At 44.6% G+C, this 12722-nt stretch overlaps 1 protein-coding gene across 1 annotated transcript; it reads left to right on the plus strand.

Annotated features, from left to right (window-relative positions):
• The first annotated feature begins 191 nt into the window (after nt 1–191).
• Nucleotides 192–8878, plus strand: rpl22l1 (ribosomal protein L22-like 1). Its single transcript, XM_056299058.1, has 4 exons — nt 192–281; nt 862–975; nt 7554–7675; nt 8620–8878. Exons 1-4 carry the CDS (start codon nt 207–209, stop codon nt 8762–8764), a joined length of 456 nt encoding a protein of 151 aa, XP_056155033.1. The 5' UTR covers nt 192–206; the 3' UTR covers nt 8765–8878.
• The last annotated feature ends 3844 nt before the right edge of the window (nt 8879–12722 follow it).

The following is a 12722-nucleotide window of genomic DNA, read 5'->3' on the forward strand; positions in this document are numbered from 1 at the left end:
AATACATGAAATAGGGAAATAATCAAATTGCCGTAAAATAACTTTGCAGACTCGGCTCAGACGATTTGCCAAATCACAAAATTGTACGTTTTTAATTTTTTTTTGATAGATGTGCGAGTTTTCCCAGGACAACGCGTGGTCAGGCAAGCGGCAAGATTCGTTTCAAAAACACTGCGAACTTAAACGATACTACATTTGTTGAGCGGATGTTGTGTGACGTACAATGTTCGTACGTCACTTCCGGAAGTCCCTTTCTGGTCCGCTCGCTTGACATGGCGCCGGTATGTTTCAGCCACTCCGTCAGAATGTATATTAATTGTTATTAATTAGAGCTACAATTTCAACATGTTTACTATAGTCTGTCGAGGCTTTTATTAGTCCATCCGGCAATGTGTTTGACTTGGATGTTTTTATTTTTTTTTATTGTGAAATAAAAGTCCTGAAAACGTTAGCATTAGCTCGCATCTCACCTACACGTGTTCTACTCATCCATTAGCAGTAGCAATCTGAGGATGTAGGGATTTGGTCTAAATGATATGCTAGTTGCTATTAGCCAGTTGTTTAATTTAAAATCGTCATTTAAATAAGTTTCCCCAGCCGTCCACCGTTAAAACAAACTGCAGTGTGAATGACGTTAATTGACTATAAGGAAATATGTGCTGACTGATACACCGGACCGTAGTTAAACGTTAAGGTCCAACACTTTAATTGACAAACTAATATGTTGGGAAAAGGTATGAAGCAATACTTATTGATTTGTGAACAAACGCCTCATTGCAAGATGTCCTCCGTAGACTATAGAGACGGCGCTAATTCAATGCTCAGCTTTTTTGATCTTGTCCCGACGATCTCTTGGCACAGTTGAGACAGAAGAAACAGTTCGGTGTTAAGAGATCCAAAAAGGGAGCTTCGTGGAAGTTCACCTTGGACCTGACTCACCCGGTGGAGGACGGGATTCTGGACTCGGCTAACTTTGTAAGTTTATGCCGTGACTTGTATAACGGATTTTATATAGCAAGGCTCCTAGGTATGCCTGGGAAAAACGTTGACACAGAAACCGAGTATTTGGGATGGGGGGGGGGGGAGCCAAGCCTTGATTTTGTAAGTTATACTCCCTGCTGGTAGACATTGTGATTTCTTATCAGTCATCTGTAGAATGGGCTTGGTGCCATCTCATTCAACTGTTGGCCTCATCTATCTTATTTACACACCACCCAAAATCTTCAAATCCAATTGAAAGATTTTTTTTCAACGCGGGGTGGGGGGGCATTTAGAAAGCAATGCAGAGGCATGTCTTTTTTGTGATTGATGTCCAATTCAAGTACAATACCTCTTTCTGAAGTCACAGTGGATACAGTCTACACAGCTCTGTTAAAATGGCAGGTTTTTGTGACGTAAAAAAATAAGATGACTCATGTCAGAACTTTTTCTACCCGTAATATGAAGTTGCAGCCTATAAAGTTCAAGTGAAAAACAAAAACCTTTTAGGGAAAAAATAAAAAACTTACAATAACCTGGCTGCATAAGTCTGCACACCCCTGAATTAATACTTTGTTGAAGCACCTTTTGATTGTATGTATTACAGCACTCAGTCTTTTTGGGTAAGCATCTGTCATCTTTGCACATCTTCACTTGGTAATATTTTCCCACCCTTCATTGCAAAGACATTTGTCAAATTACGAGGGCATCTCCTATGCACCGCCCTCTTCAGGTCACCCCACAGATTTTCAATTTGATTCTGGTCTGGGCTCTGACTGGGCCATTCCAAAATATTGATTGTCAAGCCATTCCTTTGTTGACTTGGATGTATGCTTTGGGTCATTGTAGGGCCAAAAGATGAAATTCCTCATCTTCAGCTTTCTAGCAGACGCCAGAAGGGTTTGCGGCAAAATTGACTGGTATGTGGAGCTTTTCATGAGACCCTCTACCTTTACTAAAGTCCCAGTTCCAGCTGAAGCAAAGCAGCCCCAAAGCATGATGCTGCAACCACCATGCTTCACTGTGGGTTTGCTGTTCTTTTGGTGATGTGCTGTGGTGTTTTTTGTGCCAAACATACCTTTTGGAATTATGGCCAAAATGTTGGTCTCATCAGACCATAACACATTTTTCCACATGGCTTTGGGATGTATCCAAGATAAAATTTAGCTGGGCTTGGATTTTTTTCCTTTTTTCTTAATTTTTTTTCTTCGTATGAAAAATCTTGCCACCCTATCCCCATATCCCAGACACATGAAGAATAAAGGAGCTTGTTGTATATATAGGGAACAACCAGTACTTGCCAGAAATTCCTGCTGCTCCTATAATGTTGTAGGCCTCCTGGTAGCCTCCATGACCAGTTTTCTCCTTGTCTTCTCATCAATTTTGGAGGGACATCCTATTCTTGGTAATGTCACTGTTGTGGCATATTTTCTGCACTTGTTGATTGTCTTCACTGTGCTCCATGGTTATCTAATGCCTTGAAAAGTCTTTTTTACCCCTCTCCTGATCGATACCTTTCAAAAATGAGATCTCGTTCATGCTTTTTAAGCTCTTTGTGGACCATGGCTTTGGCAGTTGGATGCAACCAAGAAAATGTCATGAAAGTCCTACAGAAACAGCTGAACTTTGTTTGGAGTTAACCGCAGTAACTTTAATAGATGGCTGGAGTATACCAAGTACTATATAACATGAGTTTAAATTAGAGTCGACCCTGGGTCCGCGGTGGTGTAGCGGTCTAAGCATCGGCTTTGTGTCGAGGCAGTTGCCCACTGGGGACCGGGATTCACGCCCCGGTCTGGTCAGATCCGACTATGGCCGAACTCGATGAAGCAGCAATAATTGGCAACGCTGTCATCAGGAGGGGGGCAGAGTCGGCTTGTGTTCCTCACATGAGACTCTGTGTGTGTCACATGAGACTGTGTGTGTCGGAAAAAGCAGTGGATCGGCCTGGATTTGCCTTGTCACGGAAGTGTGGAGGTGTCTCCTTCGAGACTGCCGGCCGGAGAGATGCAGTTGGCGAACGCATGCAGTACGAGCTTGTTTGAACTAAAATAGGGATCGATTGGCCACTAAATTCAAAATTAGGGTCAACCGATGTGTTTTTTTCAGGGCTGAAACTGATACCACTAATTGGTAATCAAGGAGACTGAGAACTGATATTTGGAACCGATATACATTTGCAGTAAAAATTAAAATATTGGTGTCAAATTTAGAATAACACAAAACTTTGTTGAAATCCCTTTAAGAATATGTTAAATTAAAAGAAAACGTTTCATTGTTAAGGTAAAAAGTGAAGGGAGCTCCCGGCAGCAAGAAATAATGTAGCCTATCAATTTTTTGCTAGTCAGTTGGCTAAATTAAGGCTCAACAAATGAACTTGTTGAGGCTCACCATTGCATTCAAGTAAGCTCCATGAGACTCAGTGTTATCTTACATTATTATGACCATCAGCTACCTAGCTATCTAAAATGGAAGGAGTCTTTGTATGTCTATATGTATGTATCCCCTAGGTTTTCCGCCTTCTGTGTGGTGAAATAAGAGACACCCCCCCCAAGCTCCCTGCTGCAAGTCCTGCCCCGCTGATGATGTAACAAGTTTTTTGGGACTCCAGTACTCAGATACACATGGTTTGAAGTGCTTTATTACAAGTCAAAATTACAAAAGCACTTAGAATTACAAGTGTAACAAAAATATTTGTATTATAATTTTTGGATTTGCAATACTTATTGGTTTGACACAAACAAGACTGAAACATAACAAACATAACATTGTGTTATGTTTATGTTATGTTCCAAACAAATGGAAACCATCAGTAACTGCAAGCGACTGAGGGCACCATTTTTGACTGTAAAGGGCAACTACTGAGTTAGTCCTAAAGACAACAATGATGGCATGACGCTGACATGCAATCTCACACAGGACGCAGAACTTGTCGGTCTGTAGCTCACTTCTGAAATTAAACTTCCCCACTCCATTTGTATAACTGGTTTGATTTTACTTGATGTTGTCTTATTCTCAGCACCTAGTGCTGACCTAGTGTATATATGAAAAAACGTGTATGAAAATACGCTCCCTGAATGCTCCTAAAATTGCATATATTTGCATTAAAACGAGTCGGTCAGAATGTCCGCTTGTAATTTGCACGTAGTCGTGCACATCATGTCACTATGACGTGTTGGTCGCATCGTTTCCTTCGCGAAGTTCATTGCTGTCCTAGAAAAAAAAACTAGCGTTCTCCAGTACCGAGTAATAGTCTTAACTTGATTTTTGATTATTGCCAACATGTCTGGTTACAGACGCCGTTTCAGACGCACCATGACTACCACCGAGGCATTGCAGTATTTACAGGTGTTGGACAGCGGCGATTTTAAATTGTTTGAAAAATAGGTATGTGGTATTGTGTACCATGTCTCTCTGAAGTTTAAATTGTTTAAAAATAGTATTATAGTTGTTAAAATATTAATTTTGGTGTCAGTCGTTTCCTAACAGACATACTAACATATGTAATGCATTAATATCTCAATAGGGTATTTATCTTGACAGAATATAGAGTTTAAAAACCAGCGGTCATTTTAACCGCCCATGGTCGTTTTAGGTAGGGGTGAAATCCCGGTCGTTCTAGTGTTAATCTTGTCGCACTCTTACTCAATCCTTGTCATCTCTGATACTACCATCTTTCTCTATGGTTGGCCTTAAACCAAAAACGTGAAGCTTTTCCCCACCCTAGGCCTGCCATTTCTGCCTGGACCCTGCCGATGAGTTCTTGGTGCTGCAGCTTACCAACCGCTCAGTCGACCTCATTTTGGGGTTTCCACTTTCCACAAGTAAGGACCTTGGCATTTGCGTTCCTCACTGACTAATGGGTGGACTCTTTCAATTCAAGAACCAGCCTGGTTTTTTCCTGCTTGTAGCCCAAACTGATGCATTGCAGTGGTAGCTACAAGGTGTTCTTGCCAAAGAGGCCCATTTCAGAGAGGCACTGCAGCAGCCCCAGCCACTTTCAGCTGAATGACTTGGCTTTCCCGTCCGTCTTACATATTGTGGATGAATAAGTTTTGCTCATCTTCAGCGGCAAAATCACACTGTTGTAGAGTGTGTGCTGGGTGCACCACACTTTGTACTTCCTCTTGAGTTGGCTTTGATCGATCCTTGCCAGGCCTTCTGAGAGCTGCTTCAACATGGTTCTCCCCATCTGTTTGTGGGAGAGCTCTGCTGTATACCATCTCCCCAGACTTATAATGGGTTGCTGGGACAGAAGTGAAATTTTCTTCCCCCTTATGACAAAGATGGTATTTTCATTTCTGATTCCTCTTCTGAGAGACAGGCTGCATGACTTGTAGGGCTTGATCTGCATTCTCACCCAGGACGTGAGCTCATCTGTCCTTTTCAGCAGTCTGGATGTACATGCTGCTGTCTGAAGGGGGCTGGTGACATCCATGTAGCTCCTCAGTGGAGGTAGCCTCTGCGGATGGCAGGTTGAGCCCTCCCACCGCCTGTCTTGCTCCGATGAGGATTATCTCTAAGGCTTCCACAAACAGGATGGGAGAAATGACACACCCCATGGCAATTCCTACCCCCAGCTGCTGCCATCTAGTGGTGAAATTGTGGAGTACAAAATGTACTCCATATGCGCTCCGTATGTACTCTGTAGTTTTCCACTTCTCTGTGTGTATGAAACTTCTCACTCACTGCAGACACACATACCCATTATTCTCATGCGTACCTTCCATGGGTCCACATAGCAACTGTTATCATGCTTGCCTCCCCGTTGCCGCATCCCAGGAACGGCCTGGTACAGCAAAAGACAAGTGCAGCAGACTTCCAGACACTCACGAGCCACAGAACGTGATTAACGTAGATGTTTCCTGCATTCCTTTGTAAGATTACACCTTAGTTGATGCAGGTAACATAGTGTATGACGCGACGGACTGTTCTATAAAAAACCACTATCTCCAGCTCAGGGGCAGAGCATATCCTCCCAGACGAACCTCTGTGTGGCCTTATGTCTCTCCATCTGCAGATGCATTAAAGATTCTCTGTTGGCTTTAATATTTGTCCGATGATTATTCTCCCCAGAGGTTGCTGGGGCAAGAGCCCATTAATAGGATAAAGGAAAATCCACAACAAATTCCTGGAGGCGAAAGCACATTTGCGGGTCCTTGAAGTAGTTTGCTACCAGGCGGTTGATACAGGAGGGCATGTGGAAGAACTCCATGGTGTAGTTGATAAGCTGGTGTGGGACTAATCCATAAGCGTTGGCGAGGTCAAGCTTGATGACATGTAGGTCTTGCTTCTCGCGGTAAGCCTTCTGGATCTGTTTCTTAATCACTGCAGCGTGCTCCACACACCCTGGGACGCCTGTGACTCCTGCCCTCTGGCAGTTGGTGTTAATGTAGCCTTTCTCCATCAGGTAGCTGGTCATCCTTCTGGCCAGTACTGAGAAGATCTTTCCTTCGACATTTAGCAGGGTGATGCTCCTGAATGGGCCGCTGTCTTTGGAGTTTGCTTCCATGGGGATGAAGACAGCTACTGCTCTTTGCCATTCAGATGGAATGCATTGTTGTGGGCCTTTTCCTCTACTACTTCCCTGCCTTCAGCAACGTCGAGTCCGTCGGCAGTGTGGTTTTCCCCCCAGTAATAAAAGGGTGTGCACACTTATGCGTCTAGGTTATTATAGGTTTTGTTTTTTTTTTCCCCTAAAATGTTTTATTGTCTGTGATGGCCTGGTGGCCTGTCCAGTGTGTCTCCCCGCCTACCACCTGTCCCAGCAGTCTGGGATAGGCTCCAGCATCCCGTGACCCCGATTGGGATAAGCGGCTTGGATAATGGATGGATGTTTGATTGATTGTTTTTCACTTTTTTATAGGATGCATTTTCAAATTAAAGGTGGGAAAAGTGGTGCGCAGTGGTTAGCGTGGTTGCCTCACAGCAAGAAGGTTCTGGGTTCGAGCCCCAGGATAGTCCATGCTTGGAGGTCGTCCCGGGTTGTCCTCTGTGTGGAGTTTGCATGTTCTCCCCGTGTCTGTGTGGGTTTCCTCCGGGTGCTCCGGTTTTCTCCCACAGTTCAAAGACATGTAGGTCAGGTGACTCGGCCATACTAAATTGCCTCTAGGTGTGTGTGTGTGTGTGTGTGTGTGTGTGTGTGTGTGTGTGTGTGTGTGTGTGTGTGTGTGTGTGTGTGTGTATATGTGTGTGTGTGTGTGTGTGTGAGATAGCCTGGCGGCCTGTCCAGGGTATCTCCTCACCTGCTGCCCAATGACTGCTGGGATAGGCTCCAGCATCCCCACGACCCTGAGAGCAGGATAAGCGGTTCGGTTAATGGATCGATGGATGGATGGAAAAAAGTTGTGACATGATTTATCTTGCTTTCATTTTTTCACATCACAAAAACTTGCCATTTTAACAGGGGTGTGTAGACTCAAGTCCACTGTAAATGTTAGCATAATGTGATTGCCTGTAGCCAATGCACAAATTGCCAGTCAGTGGCTAACAGTGTGTGTGGACTAGGGTTGCCTTCCCTAGCGCAATAAACTAGGGTTCTCTTCCCTAGTGTGTTATTATGCTCTGTGCAACAGGAAACCTTCCTCAAAGAGAGGATCAAGGTCAACGGGAAGACGGGAAATCTTGGTAACATCGTCCAGGTTGGCAGAATGAAGAACAAGATCAACGTCACATCCGAGAAGCAGTTCTCCAAAAGGTGAGGCTAAGCATTTCAAAGACGGTCTCCGACCAAGTGTGTGCTGTTAAGAAACTAAAAGGCTTTGTGGATGACAGTTAAAGTTATGAACCATCTGTTGGGCAGAGATAGTTGTTGGGTTTAAGTCCCGCTCGTCCCTCTCCTCTCAAGCCTTGGTTATTCCTCCCCTGGCCTTGAGTTGAATCCCGTCAAGAGTTCTGTTCGGTTTCTGCAGTTTCCTTGTGCAAGGCAAATGTCAAATTAAATTCTAAAGACGCCAAAAGCGAGTGTACTGTCCACCCTCCTTTTTAAAAGTCACAAATCCTGACCCCTTGCTCAGATGTAATTGTTTTTGAGTTTAAACTTTAATGCTTTCAAACTATTGACTACATTTTAAATGTAATTGTAAAATAGGTTACCGCAACATGTCTGTGAATGTTCTCATTCATCCAGGTCATGGTTATCCAAAGGAGTTGAATCAAGTGCAACTGGACTTGGTATATATCCATGAAGACGTTTCGCCTCTCATCCAAGAGGCTTCCTCAGTTCGTGCCTTTCTGACTAGACCTGTTCATCATCAGACTAGCTTGGTGTAGTCAGAAATGCACGAACTGAGGAAGCCTCTTGGATGAGAGGCGAAACGTCTTCACGGATATATACCAAGTCCAGTTGCACTTGATTCAATTCCTTTGGATGAAATAGGTTACGTAATGTTTTTGAATTAGAGCCCATATTTGTGGAGTGGTTTCACAAGTAAATGCTAACTGTATTGTGTGTTGCACCATATGAAAGGTTGTGTTTTTCTTCTCTACATCAAGTTCACATTCCCCAATAGTCGGTGAACAATCCAACATTTGATGAATTCTGCTTCACAATAAAAGCACTGGAAGATCATGACCACGGTCATGTCCGTTATTGATAACTTGGAAATTAAAAAAAAAAAAAAACTTCTGCTGGTCCAACAGGTATCTGAAGTACCTGACAAAGAAATACCTGAAGAAGAACAACCTTCGCGATTGGCTGAGAGTAGTGGCGTCCGACAAGGAGACATACGAGCTGCGCTACTTCCAGATTAGTCAGGACGAAGAGGAGTCGGAGACAGACGAGTGAAGTTCCCCTCCTTCTCCAGACAGTGTGTTTGGATAGCCGGAGCTCAACTGCAAGTGACTGTTATGGCGCTGTACACCGTGATGTGTGACAGGCGAATAAAGACAGAAAAATGAGCATTTTGTCTTGTCTTCTCAGTTTATCCACTTAGCACCATCGTCCTTCTGTAATCAAGTGTATTTGTATCCGTCATCGGATGTGTTTAGAATAGTTTTCCAAGATTCCATTACCTCCTGAAAGCAAATGTCTAGTAATAAAGTGGAAATGGTGAAGACGCCCTGGGAATAAGGAAATATTTGAAGTGTCATGGAGGAACATGTGCATCTGGCCAGTATTTATGTATTGGTGTAAAACCGCATTCGGAGGTGGTTTAGTGGATTGTTTTTAATTGGCCAGCAGTTCTGGATCAGCGACTTGAGAGACCAGCGGGGCTTCTTGATGGGGGTGGCGGCTGATGTTTCTCATCTAAAGAAGTGCAGGTTATGAGTCGAGGTCAGGGAGGTGAAGGCCGTCCTTCTCTTGCAGCACTGAAAGTTTACCACCCCCGTCGGTGAGAGCGAACGTCTGGCATAGCCGCGCGTCACTGGGAAGACGAGCTGGTGCGACGCTTCATGTGACCCATTCCTATTTGGCCAGTAACAATGAGAAGGAAATCGCTGCACCGTTCTTAGTATAAGTTACAAGACATTCAATGCTGTTGGCCTTTGTGGGGCAGTATAGCCCTCAACATAACACTGGACAATTGTCTCGATAGCTGGTGTCTTTCTTCCATGTGGCCTGGCCTTTAACTGGGTCGCTTGCCGTCCAATGAGGTACAATCCACTCTGAACAGTTAAACAGCCGAGATCTCAATGCCAACCTATTAAAGTCTGATTAATTCCCATAATGATAAAGAGAAAAACGTCCAAGTGAGAAGGTTGCCAAGCCAGCTATTTTTAAAAAGAACATCTATTTCAAAAGTAAGACAAACAAGTCGGAATTAAAACAAAAGTTACAAATGAATGACAGAATCTAAAAGAGCACAAATCAGGCATCTGTAGAGATGATATATTCTCTGCAGCATTGCACGTTACTGCTTCTTATTAGCCTGTATGTAGTGTTGGTTTTGATTGATTTTTTATTTCGAACATGCTAAAATAACAATAAAATACACAGGCAGGGATACAAGAACAAATGGAAATAATAGTGAACGTATTTTGCACACTCTGTAACAACACAAGTGCACAGCTCAGAATTGTTATGCATTGTTATGCATCAAGTACACTGACAGCCATGAAACCGGAGTCAAATTCCATGTATGTGCAAACCTACATGGCCGATAAACATGATTCTGACATTAAAATGTTAGGCTGGCATGCAGAGGCAGTAGATACGCTTCCAGTCCTTTACTCCTGTGAACTAATCTCTATGAAACAGATTTTATATACCTTTTCTGGTTGCTCCCGTTAGGGATCACCAAAGCTGATCATCGGTTTCCATCTCTTCCTGTCCTCTGCATCTTCCTCTGTCACACCAGCCACCTGCATGTCCTCCCTCACCACATCCATAAACCTCCTCTTTGGTCTTCCTCTTTTCCTCTTCCCTGGCAGCGCCATATTCAGCATCCTTCTCCCAATATACCCAGCATCTCTCCTCCACACATGTCCAAGCCGTCTCAATCTTGCCTCTCTTGCTTCCACTGTATACTTTGCTGTACTTCCTCATTGCATGATCAAGTCTCCTTGTCTGCCTTCCTCTGTCCAGATGACCCACCAAGTACCTTCCTAGCTGTCTCCCTCGCTATTTCTGCAGTGGTTGCCCAGCCATCCAGCAACTCTTCACTACCACAGTCTTCCTTCTTCAACTTCCACCATTCGATCTTCGGCTCTGCTTTCACTCGCTTCCTCTTCTTGGTCTCCAGAGTCATCCTACAGGCCACCATCCGATGCTGCCTAGCTACGTTCTACCCTGTCACTACCTTGCAGTCTCCAATCATTTTCAGATCGCGCCTCCTCCATAAGATATAGTCCACCTGTGTGCACTTTCCTCCACTCTTGTATGTCACCCTGTGTTCTTCCCTCTTCTTGAAATACGTATTCACCACAGCCAATTCCATCCTTTTCGCAAAATCCACCACCATTCCTCATCCACATTCCTCTCTTTGACACCATACCTACCCATCACCTCATCATCACCTCTGTTCCCTTCACCAACATGCTCATTGAAGTGCACTCCAATCACCACTCTCTCCTTCTTGGTACCCTCTCCACCATTTCATCCAACTCACTCCAGAATTCTTCTTTCTTTTCCATCTCACACCCAACCTGAAGAGCTTCATACTCACCACTCTGTCCGACACTCTCCACCTCCAACACACGCTTGACTCTTCCTTCAGGATTATTATTATCCCATTTCTCCTCCCATCCACACCATCGTAGAAGAGTTTGAGCCCACCTCCGATGCTACTGGCCTTACTCCCCTTCCACCTGGCCTCTTGCACACACCGTATATCTACCTTCCTTCTCGTCATCATATCAGCCAGTTCTCTCCCTTTACCAGTCATAGTGCCAACATTCAAAGTTCTGACTCTCACCTCCACACTCCCACCCTTTCTCCTCTCCCGCTGCCTCTAGACATGCCTCCCCCTCTCCTTCTCCTTCCCCCAACAGCAGAATAGTAGTTTCAACCAGCACCAATCCCACAGCCACCTTCTGACCGTGGGTGATTCTATCATCAGGGACGTCAGGTCCAACAGAGCTGCAGCACACTGCTTTCCAGGTGCCCGGGTAAAAGACATTCTGGTAGAATTTCCTAGTCTGCTGTCCCTCATACCTCCATTGAGAAAGTTGTCATTCACGTTGGCACAAATGACATTCCACGGCAGCAGTCGGAGCATTTAAAATCTGATTTCATGCGTATTTTTAACCTTCTAAAACGTAGTAGGAAGGAAGTTCTTATCTCTGGCCCACTTCCCACTTTCGGCCGTGGCATTGGTCGTTTCAAGCAGACTTTTGCAGCTTCGCACCTGGCTTCGGTCGCAGTGCTCTCGTTTACAACTTGGTTTTTATTGACAATTTTAATCTGTTCTGGGGGCGCTCTTCTATTTTCAAACGTGACGAATACTGGCTGCAAACCCGTTTTATTCCATTGTCTCCAACTTTCGTGTCCGTTTGTAGCAGTCAGAGATATACCTACTGTGTTTCGGGACAGTGTTTTGGTTGTAGTACCGTATTTGGTCACTTGATGGCGCTTCACGTCTATACTGTGACTCATCACTGGAGCCAGCGTCACTCCCGGTTTACCTGTCTATTGTACAACATTTGTCTCTCCTTAATAACAGCTCGGTTTGTGTACAACTGTGTATCAGTCTACATGTATGTCGAAGGATCATAGTGCCGTCGTAACCAGGCATTGTATGGTGGCAATTAAAGTGACACAAGTGCAAAATCCTTCTATTGACTTCGTCTGAATTACTCTATGCTAATGTAACCGGTTATTTTCTTGCCCGGTCCGGGATTCGATAGGAGGTGTACTGCACCACAAGGCGACATCACTAACCGCTCGGCTAAAGGGTCAGACCCGTTAGCTAGGGGCTAACGTGTCTTATTAGTAGTTTACAGTGGTCACCCTCCCCGGAAGTGCGCCCTCGCGCTTTGTTATTCCCGCGCTCCGAAGAGACTTCTGAGGATCTGCACACTTCCGGATCCCACCGCTGCCACCAATGTAACCGGTTATTTTCTTGCCCGGTGCGGGATTCGATACGGGGTGTACCGCACCACAAGGCGACATCACTAACCGCCCGGTGCGGCCTATCGTCTGAATGACTCCATGCTAAGCTATCCTGGTGCAGCCTATCTAGTGCTAAGCTAACGCAGCTAACACATAACCACAGCTCATTACACGTTACCACAGCTCATTACACGTTCTACGGACACCATTTGGTTCCCGCACACAGGTGCCGACAGTTCCGTCACTAATTGAC

Source organism: Lampris incognitus, chromosome 19 (assembly GCF_029633865.1).
Source record: "Lampris incognitus isolate fLamInc1 chromosome 19, fLamInc1.hap2, whole genome shotgun sequence".
Lineage (NCBI taxonomy): Eukaryota > Metazoa > Chordata > Actinopteri > Lampriformes > Lampridae > Lampris > Lampris incognitus.